Source organism: Rana temporaria, chromosome 3, assembly GCF_905171775.1.
Source record: "Rana temporaria chromosome 3, aRanTem1.1, whole genome shotgun sequence".
Lineage (NCBI taxonomy): Eukaryota > Metazoa > Chordata > Amphibia > Anura > Ranidae > Rana > Rana temporaria.
In genome coordinates this window covers 388630082-388647940 of record NC_053491.1, presented here as the reverse complement: position 1 = coordinate 388647940, position 17859 = coordinate 388630082, and the positions used below count along the sequence as shown (strand labels likewise).

Genomic DNA, 17859 nt, shown 5'->3' with positions numbered 1-17859 from the left:
TACATTTCAATTTGGGTTTTGATTTTTATATGTTTTGTAATCATGTATGATCCAAAAAGGCACGATTTGCAAATTACGTTTTCGTGTTAATTTTTAAATTTGATTCTACCAAAAAAGGAATGTCATCTTGCCTTACATTAAATGCAAAAAGGTTTGATTTTTCAGGATTTAGCTGGGAGAACAATGTCACCACCCCTAGTGGATTATTTGTAGGAATAAATATAGAATGCACACCAGAGTCCTGGGTGCCACCAGAAAATCAATGGCACAATTGGGCCATGTACTTATTGCAGACTTCATTACCTGGACATACAGTGGGGAAAAAGATGTATTTGATCCCCTGCAGATTTAGGAAGTTTGCCCACTTACAAAGAAATGAAGGGTTTATCATAGATGTATTTTAACCACTTGCCAACCAGCCGTCGTCATGATACAGTGGCAGGTAGGCTCGTTCCCGCAAATTGCTGTATGTTGGCCCTTTTAAACAGCTATAGCAGGCGTGGGGGCCGCCGCAGAGCTGATGCGCATGGCCAGCGCCCGCAATGTCCGTCAGCTAACCGCAATCCCTCCACAGAGAGCCAGAAGGGGGATCTGTCAATGTAAACAGACAAATCCCCATTCTGACAGGGGAGTAGAGAGTAATAGTCTGTTTCTAGTGATTAGAAGCGGCAATCTCTCTCCTCCAGTTTAAAAAAAAAAAAAACTCCAGGGAACACATTTAACCCCCTGATAACCACTAGTGCTAACCCCTTTCCCTGCCAGTGACATTTATACAGTAATTCATGTATTTTTATAGCACTTATCGCTGTATAAATGTCAGCGGTTCCCAAAAAGTGTAAAGTGCCCGATCTGTCCGCCGCAATGTCAATCATTAAATAATAAAAATGCCATAAATCTATTCCCTATTTTGTAGATGCTATAACTTTTGAGCAAACTAATCAATATACACTTATTGGGACTTTTTTTTCTTTTTTCAAAAATATATAATACGAATTCATATTGGCCTAAACTGATGAAGACATTTTTGTTTTGTTTTTTAATTTTGGGATACTTATAGCAAAAAGTTTAAAATATATTGCGCTTTTTTTTGTTTTATAGCGCAAAAAATAAAAACCGCAGAGGTGATCAAATACCACCAAAAGAAAGCTCTATTTGTGGGGGGGAAAAAGGACATTAATTTTGTTTGGGTACATCATGGCACTACCATGCCTCAGACTGTCTTATTATTACAGGTTTTATATAACAGTTTGCACAGCGCTTAACAAAATAAAGGCAGACATTACAGTTACATTACAATTTGGTACAAGAGGAATCAGAGGGCCTTGTGTATTAGAGCTTACAATCTAAAAAGGAGGGTCAATTGATACAAAAGGTAATGGCTGCGTGGGATGAGCTGATGGAAGAAGTAAAACATTGTTAGTTAGAAGCAGGATAAGCTTCTTTAAAGAGAAGAGTTTTCAGGGATCGTCTAAATATGGATAGATTAGGGGACAGTAAGACAGATTGGGGTAGGGAGTTCCAAAAGGATGGGAGAAGCTTTAGAGAAATCCTGGAGGAGAGCATGGGAGGAGGTGACCAGGGAGCTAGAGAGCAGGAAGTCTTGAGAGGACCGAAGAGAGTGGCTTGGTTGGTATTTTGAGACTGGGTCAGTGATGTCGCTGGGGGCAGCGTTGTGGATGGCTTTGTAAATTGTTAGTACTTATTTGTTGGGTGAGTGGAGGGATTGGCAGAGAAGGGTGGAGGACACTGAACGATTGGTAAGGTGGATGAGTCTTGCAGCGGCATTCATGATGGACTGAAGGGGGGATAGTCTATGTAAAGGTAATCCCATGAGGAGTGAGTTGCAGTAGTCGAGGTGAGAGTGAATTAGAAGCTTGGTGGTGTCATTAGTTAAAAAGGGGCGTATTCTGGAAATGTTGCGGAGGCTAAGGCGGCATGATTTGGACTACTTTCCAAAAAGGTGTCATTTGGGGACCTGTCATGTACTGACGGCATATGTCATTTACTGGGCCGCTAAAATAAGGATTGATCAATATGCAAATATACATAACATAGTTTGTAGACTAACTTCCCCATAAACCAATTAACCATTTCAAGTGCAGATGCTTTCACTGCCCAGGCCAATTTTCAGCTTTCTGCGCTGTATTTTGTGCTATATAAAAGAATACTGAAAATTTTGAAGAAAAAAAAAAAAAAAAACACATTTCTCTTGTAATTAGACACAAAGTGCCTGTAAGGCAGCTGCAGGAGATGAGCAGTGCTGATTTGAAATGAATGTTGGAGAAAAAGGTAAAGATGGAAAAAAAAAAAAAAAAAAAAAGGAAGGATGATTTTAAATTATACAAGCACACAAAGTATTCAAACACTCTGCTTGAATGCTTTTAGGGGAGAGATTATTTTTATATATTTTATATATATATATATAGTGTTTCCCCGAAAATAAGACCTAGCGTTATTTTCCAGGAGGGCTGCAATATAAACCCTACCCCGAAAATAAGCCCTAGTTTAAAATGTTTGTAACATCCTATAATCCACTCTATTACAGTATTATATAATGTACAATGTGTGTGTTTCTGTAATATAATTGCGGGGAAGAGAGCTCCGGCGGGTCAGAGAAGCCCTGAACGAAGGTATTTGGCACAATTATATTACAGAAACACACACATTATAACTTTCTGGCCTCAGGGAACCTCTGCTTACAATTACTATATCTACAGCTCACAGTACTTTAGCATGATGGTTAGTGGGAAGAATGCTCTTCCCTTACAGATCGCAAAAAGATCATTGGTGTCTAAAGATATAGACAGTATAACCACCGAGGTAAACATTCCTTATAGCTCAAGGGACACCCTTGCAACCTGGTTGAGAGGCTGGGCTAAAGGGATCCTCAACCACACCCTTGCTACAGGTTTGATATAATTCTTTGACCACTTGTATACTAGTGTACAAAGTTATTCTTGCAGATCATCAGCATTTCTAATCTAACCATACCTAGAACAGCACAATTCTATCAGACTAATTGCCATTTAATTGAAGAAATCTTCAAACATCTTAGAAGTGTTTTAGGCTTGGAATTACTGCATTTCATGTACAGTATATTCGAGAGATACAATGTGTGGAGTTACTATTGTTGGGCTTTGATATTGTCAGTTGGTTGGTTATGTAAAATGCCGACTGGTCTGTTTAAAGGGGAGGTTCACCCTAAAAACGACTTTACCTTATTACACTGGCCCCCCACATTACAATACGATTATGCCTATTAGGTTTTTTTTTTATGCTGTACATACCTTCGTACAGCCAATTCACCCGTGGCTTCCAGGTTGCGAGTCCCGCGGGAGTGGGCATTCCTAACATGCTGGTGATTGACGTTTTGACAAAAAACGAGCTCCCCCGTCGCATAAGCCGCGTCACGATTGGCGAAAGGAGCCAAACGGCGAGTCGGCGCTATACTGCGCATCACCGTTCGGCTCCTTTCGCCAATCGTGACGCAGCTTACGCGACGGGGGGGGGAGCTCGTTTTTTTGTCAAAACGTCAATCACCATCATGTTAGGAACGCCCACTCCCGCGGGACTCGCAACCCGGAAGCCACGGGTGAATAGCTGTACGAAGGCATGTACAGCATCAAAAAAAAAAACTAATAGGCATAATCGTATTGTAATGTGGGGGGCCAGTGTAATAAGAGAAAGTCGTTTTTAGAGTGAACCTCCCCTTTAATGATTAATAAAAAAAATCTGCACTGTGATTAAATTTATTACACACAAACCTTTAATTCCACTTTGGACAGTACTTGTACTAATCTTGTTCTAGAAAAGATGGACTTAACAGGTTGGCTCTCAGCTATTATCTTGTATTTCCCAAGGCCCATTTTATGCGGGCAAAGACTGCTTAATTTTACAGGGTGTTTGCAAATTATAAATTGTACACAAAACTGCCTTAAAAAAAAGTACCATATTTATCGCGGTATACCGCGCACCCCTAAAGTTGCCCCCAAAATTCCTGTAAAAAAAATGTTATATATGATTTTATTACTTACAGTTTTGGTGTCTTCCCAGCGTCCATCGTCCGTCTGCGGCCTCGATGGTGTCCTCCCGGCTTCTCCAGCGCGCACCTCAAGTCGAGTTCCCGCACTCAGTTCGAATGCCTCCGCCGACATATACCGAGTGCAGTACACTCAGGTACATTCGGCAAGGCTCGGCTGCACTCACGCTGTGACGTTTATGCGTGAGCACGACGAAGCCGAGACTAGCCGAATGTACTGCACTCGGTATATGTCGGCGCAGGATTTCAAACTGAGCGCGGGAATCGGCTATCGGCATATATCGCGCACCCACGATTTTCCCCTTATTTTAAAGGGGAAAATAGTGCGCGATATACGCCGATTAAATACGGTACCTTGTCACTTACTGCTTACACAGGGGATTGGTTGGGAAACAGATTGTCAGGAAAAGGCCATTCAAAAGTGTTGGGGACTTTCACAAGGAGTGGACTGAGTCTGGAATCAGTGCATCAAGAGCCACCACACACAGACGGATTCCTGGACATGGGCTTAAAATGTTGTATTCCTGTCAAGCCTCCTGAACAACAAATAACGTCAGAAGCGTCTTACCTGGGCTAAAGAAAAACACACCTGGTCTGTTGCTCAGTGGTCCAAAGTTCTCTTTTCTGATGAGAGCAAATTATGCATCTCGTTTGGAAACCAAGGAGCCGGAGTATGGAGGAAGAATGGAGAGGCACACACTGCAAGATGCTTGAAGTGCAGTGTGAAGTTTCCACAGTCTGTGTTGATTTGGGGAGCCATGTCATCTGCTGGTGTTGGTCCTCTGTGCTCCCTCCTTCCTCAAACGAGCTCTATGGGGATGCAGATTTCATTATCCAGCAGGACTTGGCACCTGCCCATACTGCCAAAAGCACCAAAACCTAGTTCAATGACCGTGGGATTACTGTGCTTGATTGGCCAGCAAACTCACCAGACCTGAACCCCATAGAGAATCTATGGGGCATTGCCAAGAGAAAGATAAGAGCCATGAGACCAAACAATGCAGAAGAGCTGAAGGCCGCTATTGAAGCATCCTGGTCTTCCATTACACCTCAGCAGTGCCACAGGCTAACTTCCATGCCACGCCACATTGAGGCAGTAATTGCTGCAAAATGTGCCCAAACCAAGTACTGAGTACATTTGCTTGCTTCTACTTTTCAGAGGTCCGATATTGTTCTAGGTACAATCCTTGTTTTATTGATTGCATGGAATATTCTAATTTTCTGAGATTGTGGATTTGGGGTTTTCATGATTTGTAAGCCATAATTATGACAAATCATGACTTGAACTATCTTGCTTTGCATGTAATGAGTCTCTTATATTAGTTTCACCTTTTAAGTTGCATTAGTGAAATAAACTTTTTCTTGATATTCAAATTTTTCGAGTTTCACCTGTAAATATGTTTTATTTTTTTAACAGGGAAACTGTCAATATTTTTTAAATGCGCATTGCAATACCTCTACTGCAGTGCAATCAGGACAGGTTTATGTAAAGTGTGTCATTTGGCAATCAGGGCAAAATGACCATCTCACCCCGTGATAAGCACCTCCACTGCAGGGCTCACCCATCAAAAGCTGGTGAAATTTGTGCTCATGTGAGAAAATCCACCAATGGTATTTTCCAGCAACCAAATGCCTGGAAGAGACCAGGGGCGTATTTGTGTATGCAGCCGTTGCTAATCTGAAGAGGGAGGTCATTTGGAAGCAGTCAAGTTCTGCTTTAATTTAAAATGACCATTTACACTTCTGATTTTGAATGATATATTAATGAATACAAAGCCATATCTGCCTTTGAGTCCTGCTTTAGGCATTATACAGTGCGACTAGAGCTGAAACAACTATTCGATTATGAAGTTAATCTATTATTTTCATAATTCATTAATCGGTCAGTAACATAATGGTGTTTAAAAAACAAAAAAACTAAAATTAGCCATTTACAGTACAAAAAGTGCAAATTGCTACTGTAATTACTAGGGTTGTCCCGATACCGATACTAGTATCGGTATCGGGACCGATTCCGAGTTTTCTCGGCGGTACTCAGACGCCGATACCCCGCCCCGATACCTAAATAGAATACTTGCGTCCCCCCCCGCCGACCGCCGCAACCGAAGCCGCAATCCGCCGCCGTTACGCCGCATCCCCGCTACCGCCGACTGTGTAATACGGGCGGGAACATTACAGCTTTGAATCGCTGTAATGATTTGCGCATAGACACTCCCCCTTGCTCGGGTGAACTGTCCAATCCCGAGCAAGGGGGAGTGTCTATACGCAGCGCGGGGCCAATCATTACAGCGATTCAAAACTGTAACGTTCCCGGCGTATTACACAGTCGTCGGCGGCAGCGGGGATGCAGGTAAGTGGAACATGGCTGGATGGGGGCAGACCAGGGCTCGAGTCCTGCGGGAACGACGTCCCCGCACACGTCGTTCCTGTTGCAGGACTCGAGCAGACGCATTGTGACAGGCAGCGAATTTACAACTGTACCCGAGTCCTGTCTCCTTCCGTCCTTTTCTGTCACCACGGCAACACCCACGCTCCCGATGACGTCATACGAGTGCGCCCGGCTTGTCCCGCCAATTGCTACACATCCATCGCAGAGGCTCCTGCCCAGTGCCCAGCTCAGCTACTTCCATCGCCTCCCGCCCGGTCCAGGTCCCTTTGCGGTCCTTGCTGCATTGCTGTACCCTCTTTGGGAACACACGAACGCGCTCAGACACTCGACTGGAGGACTTCTCACAACAGAGGTACCCTTGAGTTACTGAGCTGTTGTAAAAAGTGCAATGTGCAAGAAAATAGCCAAAAGTTCCAAATCTTATGTGCTGTTGCTAAAAAAAATGTGGAACAAAAAAATAGGATTTTTTGTACTCACCGTAAAATCCTTTTCTCTGAAGTCCATGGACGGACACAACTCCTTAAATCTTGACAAGTGGGTTATGTTCCCTGTTTACAGGAGAGGACTAGGCAGAAACATGTTAAATAGTTAAATACATGTTACATTAACAGAGTTGAACAGCCCCGCCCAGGGGGCGGTCCCTCCAGACATAACCCTCCTCACTGCAGCATGCAGCCTCAGTTCGTAACAAGCAGTACAAACCTAAAAAGGAGGGGTGGGAGCTGTGTCCGTCCATGGACTTCAGAGAAAAGGATTTTACGGTGAGTACAAAAAATCCTATTTTCTCTTATCGTCCATGGACGGACACAGCTCCTTAAATCTTGACAAGTGGGACGTCCCCAAGCAGTGTCAAAAAACAAGGGGTGGGAAATATATCAGTAAAAACTATTTTTAACTTCACCCCAAAACAAGCAGAGCTCCTCAACGGAGGAGGTGCAACTTTAAACAGCCGCCGGCAAAAACTAGCGGCTGAAAAAAACATCATAAGATGCACTCACAGCAACCATGTAAATTCTGGAAAAAGCCTGAACGGACGAGCAAATCCCCGCCTCGCACACCTGTGAGACCGACGCATGATGTCGAAAAAAAAAAAAAAAAAACCCCAGGAAGCACCAATTGCCCTGGTCGAAAGTGCCGTGACCGGAAAGGGGGGCCCGCCCCTTAGGAGCATAGGCCTGTATGACGGCCTGCCTGATCCACCGAGAAATGGTGGTCGACGAGACCGCCAGGCCCTTTTGTGGACCAGACACCGACACAAAAGAGAGTCAGAAGCTCCGAAATGAAGCTGTAGTAGGCTGGCATACCCGCAAAGCGCGTACCACGCCTAAAGTATGAAAGGCCGAAACCTCCTTCGGAAGAAGGGAAGGTCGCGGGCGCACCATCACCTAATCCTTATGGGGGATCAAGCATGGCGGCTTGCAAGACAAGACCGCCAACTCAGAAACCCCTCTAACAGAGGTAAAGGCCACTAAAGGGGCCACCTTCTGAGATAGTGTCAAGAGAAAATCTCTCTGATGTTTCCAAAAGGAAGGTTCCTGAAGAACCGAGAGCACCAGAGTCAAAACTCATGGGGGAAGAGATGGGCCAAGAGGGGAAAGTATATGACAAGCCCCTTGCACACAAAAAAAGGGGACCCACCAGGGAACGGGCCGCAAAAAGGCCACTAAAAGAACACAGCCAAGGCTGAAATCTGCCCCCAAACGGTGCTTTAAGCAATTTTTAGATCCAATCCAAGCTTTAAAAACAGCAGGACCCTGGACACCGAGAGTACGCCCGTGGACGTCACTCCATCCCTTCGCACCAAGAGAGGTGCGACGGTAGATCCTCCGGAAGAAGACTACAGTGCCCTGTTGAGATGACCGAGTCAGACAGACCCTGGTCACCTAAAGTCTGGCTTCCAATAACCATGTTGAGCAAGTCAGTGACTGTACAACAGGAGGAAGTATGGGACCTTGAGACAGGAACCTCCTGCCCTGGCAATCACCAGGGTGCCTCCGCTACCAGGCGCCCGATATCAGCGTACCAAGGACGCCAAGGTCAATCTGGAGCGATTAGAATCATCGGGATCTCCTCAGCATCCACTCTGTGGAGCGGCCGAGGAAGCAACTACCATGGAGGAATGGCAAAAAAATCACCGATACAGACAACACAGGGCCTCCAGCGCGACTGACGCGTCTGTACAAGATCACAAGACCTGGCCACTAACTTTGACACCCTTGCGGCGGAGACAAGCTGCCAGGAGATCCATGCCATGTGAGGCTCACCTCCTGCAAGGGAGCCGAAACACCCCAAGCACAAAGACCAGTCGCCCTGGTCCAGCATCTGGCGACTCCAGTAGTCCGCCTGCCGGCATACCTGATGGTAGACTGAAGCCACGACCGTGGCGTTGTCCGGCTGAAACCAGATCGGTCGACCACAAGGAGAAGCATAGCCTGATCGCCTAAAATAGTAGGACAATGAACAGTAGACAGCACCTGGTATTCCCAGGTGGTCTCCCACCAGGCACTAGCCAAGCCCGACCCTGGGTAGCTACCGAGACCAGACACATTCAAGGAGGTGTGGTCATAGGTCCACGCAAGTCCAGCGACTCAGGGCCGACTGGCCCCCCCAGTTTTGTGAACCTCCAGGTTCACAACCCGTGAGCTGGCATCCGTCGTAAACACCGACCACTGGAAGGAAGGAACAACTTCCCGGACCGAAGAGTCGGGAATCTCTGTCACCAACTCAGAGAGACTCTGACTAGGTGGCGCACAGGAATCTAATGATTTCAGAGACAGGAGATTTTTACCACCTGGACAGTAGTTCCCCTGGAAAACCAGGGTGTGGAACTGGGCATACAGTACCACCTTGAAGGAGGCTACCCACAGACCCCGAACCAGCAGGCGCCCGGAGAGAAGACCGATTGCGTGATGCCAATACCTTCACCGCAGACTGAAGAGTCTGCAATTTCTCCAGGGGAAGAAGGAACTTTGCCACTGAGGAGTCTGGATCAACACTAGATACTCCAACGCTGAGTCGGAACCTAGCATGCCCATTATTTGAACCCTGGGTCGCACACATGGAGGGCAGGTTTGCTGCCACTGAGCTACACTTTCTGGCCTAAACGTTTAACATCCACCCGAATCTTCGGAGGGTCTGAATGGGAATAACCCATCCACTAGGTCGGAGACAGAAGCTGCTCTCAGAAGAAAGTCGTCCAAGTAGCCAATGAGGCAAAGCCTCGCTGTCCCAACAAAATTCAAATAAGTGCGAGCTCCTAGCTGAAAACCCATGGTGCTGACGCCAGATCAAAAGGGAGGGCCACAGGCTGACAGAGACCCTTCTCTCATCACGAAGCACAGAAAAAAACACTGTGACATGTGCAAAACGGGACATGCATGTATGCGTCCCTGATGTCCGAGGACGTCAGGACATCCCCCGGATGAAGCGCAGCTACCACCAAACAAATGGATTCCATGCGGAACTACCCGACGTTCACAAAGGTATTTAGGGCCTGAGGCCCATAGAAAACCCCAAAACTCTCGTCCTGCAGGAAAGGTAAAATTACCTCACAGCTTAGCAAATCCCACACTGCCCAAGGCAGACCGACGGGCCGGGAGAGGAAGACACAAGGACAGAACTTTGTTCTGTGGATAGTACTAGTACTAGTACTACCTAGTACTCCGAAGAGACCACCTCGCAGACCCACTAGTCGGAGAGCAGGGAGGTTTCACTGAATTGTGAACCTGCAAGCCGCCCCTCCCACCTAGAGACAGGGAGGGAAGGCTATATACATTGGCAGGATTTGGGTGCCGGCGTGATCGGCTTATGCACCCAGGGACAGATTAGTCCCCCAGCTGGGCCTTTGACGGCCTGGGAGGGTTGCCCCTAAATAATACACACACATAGTGTGTATGTATATTATGTAGGTGTATGCACACATGTCTTTGGAGGAAACCGGAGTACCCGGAGGAAACCCACGCAGACACAGGGAGCGACAATGCAAGCTCCAGGCAGATTGGCGTCAGTGTGCGGATTCGAACCAATGACTCTTTTGCTGCCAAGTAATGGAGTTAAGCACTACACCACCGTGTGCATAAAACCATTCTGAAACAGACACCCTGGATAACAAGGGCGCAGCATTCAATGAAGCATCACAGACCTATATGAGGCCCTGGACCAGCTGGTCCGCTAGGCTAATAACCTCAGGAGAGAGTCGGTGCTCCTCCAGTGTCTGGTGCAAAATGCTCACTCTGTGAGTTGTATACAGCACTAGGGGTCAGGACTACTCCAGGATGGCCGCCGAGCGTTCAGAACGCGGCCACAGGAAAATGGCCCGCACAATGTAAGCTGCGCCATAGCGCGGCTACAACAAAATGGGCGCCAATGGGAGTTTTCAATGTAATTGAAAAACCTCCCAAAAAATGGCGCCAGCGTCGACTGAGACCCCAGTGTAGTGGCCACAATAGGCCCGCAAGCCAGACCCCAGCATGGTAAACATGGAACGGGTCAGTACTTCGGATCTTCTATCAGTCAGATCCATACAAGCGGGGGTTACCGCCCGGCGGTGAGGGACTACAAAAGCCCTCAGCGGCTTTTCTCATTCCGCATCTCAGAAATTATCAAAGAAGGGCACAGAAGGAAAAAACCTACACAGCGGTCTGATTTGTGTGATCCAAAAAAGACCGAGCCCTCGGCGGAAACCCATCTGCACTATGCAGCTTAGGAGAGTCCCTTGCAGCAGTAAAAAGCGCACCCATAAATGCCTTATTCTGCCTTTTTTTTTAACTAGGTACCTGGTCCATGGCTCCATAACAGAGCATTCCCCAGGGGATAACGGGGGAAGGGGGCACTCTTTTACCGCCCGCCCGCAGTCCACCCCCACCCTGGCACAAACTGTGTCCAGGACTAACAATAAAAACTCTGTGGGAATCCCAGGTGCTAACACCTGCTGCCACCACCAGCATGTGGGGAAGGACCCAGATACTGACTCCAATTTACATAGTGTGTATTATAATATGCACACCTGTCCATACAAATAGACAAAAGCTCCTAGAGCCCTATTCAGGGCCTCTCACCCACTTGCTGCGCTGACCAGGGGTAACCAGGGGACTCCCTCAGGAGGAGACTGCCTAGCGCTGCCTGTGAGGAAAAGAACCGTGAGGTAACTTTTGCAGGGACCTGTGTTTAAACAGGAAAAGCCTCCCAGGGCTGTTTTATTTAAGGATAAGACACAGATACAGCATAAAAAGCAAAACCGTTACAGGTGTCACCAATCAGTCAGCGTCTGCTGAAGTATAATCATAAACATCTGTGCTCATCACAGGGCTTTTTACCTCACAGGAAAGCCCAATACAAAAAAGAAAAAACACAGTCCCCTCAGGAAGGCCCCCTCCCCCCTGACAGCAGCAATGTTAGCAATGCAGCAAGGGAAAGGAGCAGGGAAGTAAGGGGAAGGGACCCCCGAACCCCAGGAATGCCCAGCCGTACCAACCCACCGAAGCAGGAGGGACTGTACTTACCCGTCCAAGCGAGGACTCGCTGACGCATTCCTGACAGAACTACAACCGCAATGGAGGTAGCTGTCGGCCCGGTCCACTGTGAGTGAGACAACACCACAGCCCAGTCATATGTGGACCTCGGAGCAAAGCTCACCGGCCACCCCAGGAGTCATGGGGTATGGCGTGGCAGACCAAGCCTCTTTGCAAAGGTGTGCCCACGCTTGCTGGTCGGACTGAGTAGACTACAAGGATCTATATTATCCAGCCTGTCTCTCAGCCGACAGTTGAAAGAAGATTCTTCAAGAAAAAGTAAAATAAAATAACATTTCTCCTCAGGGCGCTGGGCCCAAAGGGAGCCATACGTCCTTCTCCTTGCTAGGCAGAACGAAACTGAGGCTGCATGCTGCAGTGAGGAGGGTTATGTCTGGAGGGACCGCCCCCTGGGCGGGGCTGTTCAACTCTGTTAATGTAACATGTATTTAACTATTTAACATGTTTCTGCCTAGTCCTCTCTTGTAAACAGGGAACATAACCCACTTGTCAAGATTTAAGGAGCTGTGTCCGTCCATGGACGATAAGAGAAAAAGTGCTATGTGCAAACCTTATTATTATAGTAACTTAACTTGCCAGCAAGTACTATAGCAATGGTAAAGTGAAAATACAGAACAAACAAGTCCTTAATAACACAAATGCTAAATATGATAAAAGTGCCAAAACAACTGTGCAAAGCATGTGTGGCAATCCAACTGATGCAGTACAAAATAACTTATTTCATGATATAGTATATAGCAATCATTCAAAAATGTGAAAGTCCATTGGATATGTGCTGAATGTGGTGACGGTATCTTCTCTATAATATCCACACTGTGAGATAGTGAATGGGTGGCCCGTTGCCTCACTGCTGTGAGGTTACAGCATGTAAAGTGAACCCACTCCTGATCCTGTTTTAACCGTGCTGTGTAATGTAAAGGGGGTCCAGAGGTGCTGTGTAATGTAAAGGGGGTCCAGAGGTGCTGTGTAATGTAAAGGGGGTCCAGTGATGCATGGTGCTATGTAATGTAAAAGGGTGTGAAATATATATGCATATGAGCGTATCTTTATTTTTTTATTTTTTTTTGGGTGGGGGAGTGGATCTTGGGTGGGAGTTCCCACACTTTTTCCCCCAGGACTTGACCCCTGGGGCAGACGATGGCTGGATGGGGGGGAGACATGGCTGGATGGGGGGGATACATGGCTGCATCTGTGGGGGGACATGGCTGCATCTGTGGGGGGACATGGCTGCAATATGTGGGGGGACATGGCTGCATTTGGGGACACATTTAAAAAAAGTATCGGTATTCGGTATCGGCGACTACTTGAAAAAAAGTATCGGTACTTGTACTCAGTCCTAAAAAAGTGGTATCGGGACAACCCTAGTAATTACTTCTTTCACTGTCCCACAGTAAAAAAAAAAAAAATAACCCCTTACAGTAGCAATTATTTGCTCTTTTTGTATTACAGCCCCATCTGGACGACCACAAACTCCTAGATCCACTACAATCAGGTTTTTCGCCCAGGCCACGGGACAGAAACCGCTCTTCTCAAGATATGGGATGATGCCCTCAAAGCAGATGACGGAGAATCCTGTCTCCTAGTGCTGCTGGACCTCAGTGCAGCCTTCGACACGGTAGACCACAACACATTGCTCACGCAACTCAAAGAAGTAGCCGGAGTCTCAGACTCGGCCCTACCGAGGTTTGCATCTTTCCTAGAAAATCGCGCTCAGACCGTGAAACTTGGAGGCTTCACGTCAGAAACACGGACCATTACATGCGGAGTCCCACAAGGATCACCCCTTTCACCTGCACTCTTCAACATCTACATCCGCCTGCTCCTCAAAATCATCAGCAAACAGGACCTGCGCTACCACTCCTATGCTGACGACATGCAGCGTTACTTTCGAATCACCAACAAAAAAGACCAATATCAGGAACTAGGAAAATGCCTCACTGATCGATAATTGGATAACTGAAAGCTCCCTCAAACTCAACGGATCCAAAACAGAACTCCTTATCCTTCACGCAAATCTAATTCTAGGACCACTTGGACACCACCCACCATCCTCGGACAAACCATCTCGCCAAGCAACAAAGTCAAAAGCCTCAGAGTCATCTTTGACTCAGACATGACTATGAATGCACAAATAGGGTCAGTAGTGAGCGGTTCACATCTTCTCCGCATGCTACGTAGACTCATCCCGGAAGGGAATACTGCAGTAGTGGTTGGAACAATCATCAACTCACGACTCGACTACGCAAATTCCCTCTACTTAGGACTACCGAAATACCAGATTTCACGTCTACAAGTCGTCCAGAACAAGGCAGCCAGACTGGTAACAGGTAAAAAAAACGTGGGAACCAATCTCTCCGGTCCTGAGGTTCCTCCACTAGCTGCCTGTACAGGACCGGGTGACTTTCAAGATGCTCTGCCTCACCCACAAATGTACACAGAGTAACACTCCTCAATACTTAAGCGAGAAAATAAAACCCTACATCACCAAGCGCGTGCTCCGGTCAACCAACCAAAACCTTCTCCAAATGCCTAAATCTCGCTACAAATCTAAGGGAGAACGTAGATTTTCAGTCCAAGGACCCCAGCTTTGGAATGCTCTACCCACGACCATCCGCTTGGAAGAAAACCATCTGGCTTTTTGGAAAAAAGAAACTTTAGACGAGGTGGGTCTTAAGGATAAGGTCAACGCTGGATGCAAGCGCCTTGAGGCGATTAAGTTCGCATTTGTTGCGCTATACAAGTTACTCACTACATTTTTTTTTTAACCCCATTATGTTACTAAACATCTCAGGCCGGGGCCACACCTTTTTGCAGAAACACACTACAGTTCATTTACATGTTTTCCTATGGGACACGTTCACATCCATGATTGTTTCAGATGCTGCGTATTTGGAAAGGGGAAGGACTTTTTTTATCGCAAAACTGTGCTATTTTGGTTCAACATACTTCAATGAAGAAGCTGCAGAAAAGCATGTAATGCGTTTTTGCAGCAATGTGTGTTTTTTCATCTGCCCAACAACAAATTGGGCAAAAAAAAAAAAAAAAAAAAAATGCAAATCGTAGCAAAATTACCTTTATTTTTTTAAGGTTAATTGATTAATCGAAACAATAATCGGCCAACTAATCGATTATGAAAATAATCCTTGGTTGTAGCCCTATGTGTGACCATTATAATTAAGACAAGAAATGATGCAAGATAAAGCAGCAGCTCACAACAAGTCAAATACACAAACTTCTGCATGACCATTTTATTTACAATGATAAACACAGACATATCAGAACATACATAGAGTCTCAGTACTGAAGTGGCAGCTGAAGCCTACAAGCAGAGATTGCCCCCTCTCTCACACTGACTGGGAGCAGAAGCAGACAAACAATGAATGTGTCACAGGTCCCTTTATTGTATGACAACCCTGGTAACACCTCAGGAGGGAGGCAAGAACAGATATAATACAGCGTAGGGCAGCTCTGGGAGGGGGACAATTTCTGTCCCTGAAACAAAAAAAAACACAGCTCATCATGCAGCTGCTTCCAAATGTTTGTGGAACTTTCCTTAACTTCACAAATGAACAGTCAGGTGGCACAAAATGGCCGAAGCCTGGTGCAAGCTGACTAGAAGTGACAAGAAAAAAAAATACATTTCAAGATTAAAAAAAAAAAAAAAGGAAGAGGTAATCGGTCATTGAAAACAAAAGAATGAATGCAGAGATTTTTATAATTCAAAATATATGTTGTTTATGTAATGAGTCATATGATGCAATACAGCTTTTTCATTTTAATTAGACAGAATGGTGAAGAGTTAGAACCTCTATCAGTTTTGTTGTGTTGGGAAGAACCCTCTTTACGCTCTTTAAAGCTGAATCTCATATTTTATCCTCCCTAGTTCCGCTCTCCATCATCAGCATTGTATGGGATAACATTTGTGTGCATTGCCATGCATTCTTAATGACACCCCTGTGCCCATATAGAATGAAAACAAACACCAATGCTGCAGGGCACAACGCACATTATGAATGCTCTATGCATTGTGGTTAGCCGCCTAGTCAAGGGAAACATGGTGCAGGTGTGTTAGCCATTCAAGTGAAAGGGCTGCCTTAACACAAGCAGTAATGCAAAAAATGGTGCAAATGCCCCCCCCCCCTAAAAAGTCTTTGTAATTGTTTGCCCAATGGATTTCTATGACTTCTTGTGTCGGACACCACCGTCTGGATAGGAAGGAAGAGGTAATCTCATTAGTGGTACAGAGGTTCTAACTCTTACTTTATTCTATCCAATACTAAAAGTTGTGGCTTGAGATGGACTGTGTTTTAATTCATAGGCCTCCCTTATCGGTGTATGCAATATATAAATAAGGGTAGGATTGTGGGCGGGAGGGGCTGCAATTGAAATATGCACCACCCTAGATCTGGCCATGCCGCATTTACCCACCTGGCGCCCCTACATTCCTTGCTGCCAGTGCCATTGCAAACATGGCAGCCCCGGCATTCCTACAGGTGTGCATTTGCCTGGCTTGTTAATGTAGACTGCTATGCTTGCACAGCATCCTCAGCTTACTATAATTAATGGGCACAGCATCCCTCCAGGACTGGACATCCCTGCTTTAAATAATAGCAAACATTTCTAAGTTTGCAGATCATAGGAACGATTAAGACTCGTGGCAGGTATACTATAATTTCTCCTCCGTTTACTGAAGGACACAGGAGAGACATTGAGATCTTGACTGTTGGATTTCCATGCTACCGGCAGGTGTAGGACATAGGACACAAAAACAACCCCCCAATTGCCATGGGCAGTTCACTTTTGCCAACTGTATTGGAGATTTCTGTGAATAATAAAAATCCCCTCTTATCCAAAACTGTCCCCAGAACAGTTTCCAATGACCAATAATAATTTTGGATTTTTCCTCGCTTTCAGTTATGGTGACAAAAACCTGACAGGGATTCTAACCCTCATTAAAAAGTTTGAACTTTGGATACATTTTAACACAGCTGACCGAATGGGAGCAGAGCCATTAGACCATTTAGGTCACAATATTTCTGCCCCAAACATACAACCTGAAGTGGAAACGCCTCCAAAACATTCAGAAGTATTTTATTATTATATTTAGAGTTGTCAATATATTTCAGTCAGTGCCATATCAAATGATAAAACAAATGTACACTACTCCAGAGAACGGCACGGGTCCTGTATTAAACACATCACCTTAAGAGATATTCATGTGAGTGACGAGACCTCCCAGCATGCTCTTGTTCCAAGGTCACAATGGTACGTCAGCTTGAATCACAACAGGAAATGAGGAGAGGAGAATAATAGCTGGACATATATTTATTGTGTGAAATGTGGAGGTCATTTGTTTTCTTGCTTGGTATAGTAGGCTCTCTCCTGGACACGATCCTCCCATACACAAGGATTTCTTATATAAATAAAATTCTACCGTGTACAATTGGCGGTTCCTCTATGGTTTTCAAGTGAAGTGCCTGGTGTGTCCATCTTCTGGTCACCAGAGGTGCGTCTCCCTGATCTCGGCGATGATCTGACTTGCTTTCTGAAGTGCCTAATGAAAGAAAGAGGGGACATAAAGCCTAAGAACAGTATAGAGGAATGTTTAGGTCTTTAGCCGCATGGGATATCAGAACACCAGCCAAATAGAGGACAACCCCGCAGTGTTACCTAACCTGTCAGAAGACTGCTGGATTTAGATGCACTTTAAATCCAGCAAACAAAAATATATTCTATTGCGGCGTACTGTTCCTTTGATGTGGTGGCTGCATCTCTATAGGGTAGGGGAGAGGTTCTCCATCTCTAGCCCATAAAAGAACTGGAAAAGCTGATTGCATGGTTTGACATTTCTGTTTAAGCAAAGGAAACCCTCACAGTTTTCACCTTTAATGCATAGTTAC

General features: G+C 45.8%; 1 protein-coding gene across 8 annotated transcripts in view; it reads right to left on the bottom strand.

Annotated features, from left to right (window-relative positions):
* Window positions 1-15183: 15183 nt before the first annotated feature.
* Window positions 15184-17859, bottom strand: part of DNM1L (dynamin 1 like) — a 59279-nt gene continuing 56603 nt past the window's right edge. For all 8 annotated transcript variants that reach the window (XM_040345765.1, XM_040345773.1, XM_040345766.1 and 5 more), the window contains one exon: window positions 15184-17513. In XM_040345765.1, coding sequence (XP_040201699.1) covers window positions 17457-17513 — 57 coding nt within the window. In that variant the 3' untranslated portion in view covers window positions 15184-17456. The remainder of the gene's footprint in view (window positions 17514-17859) is intronic.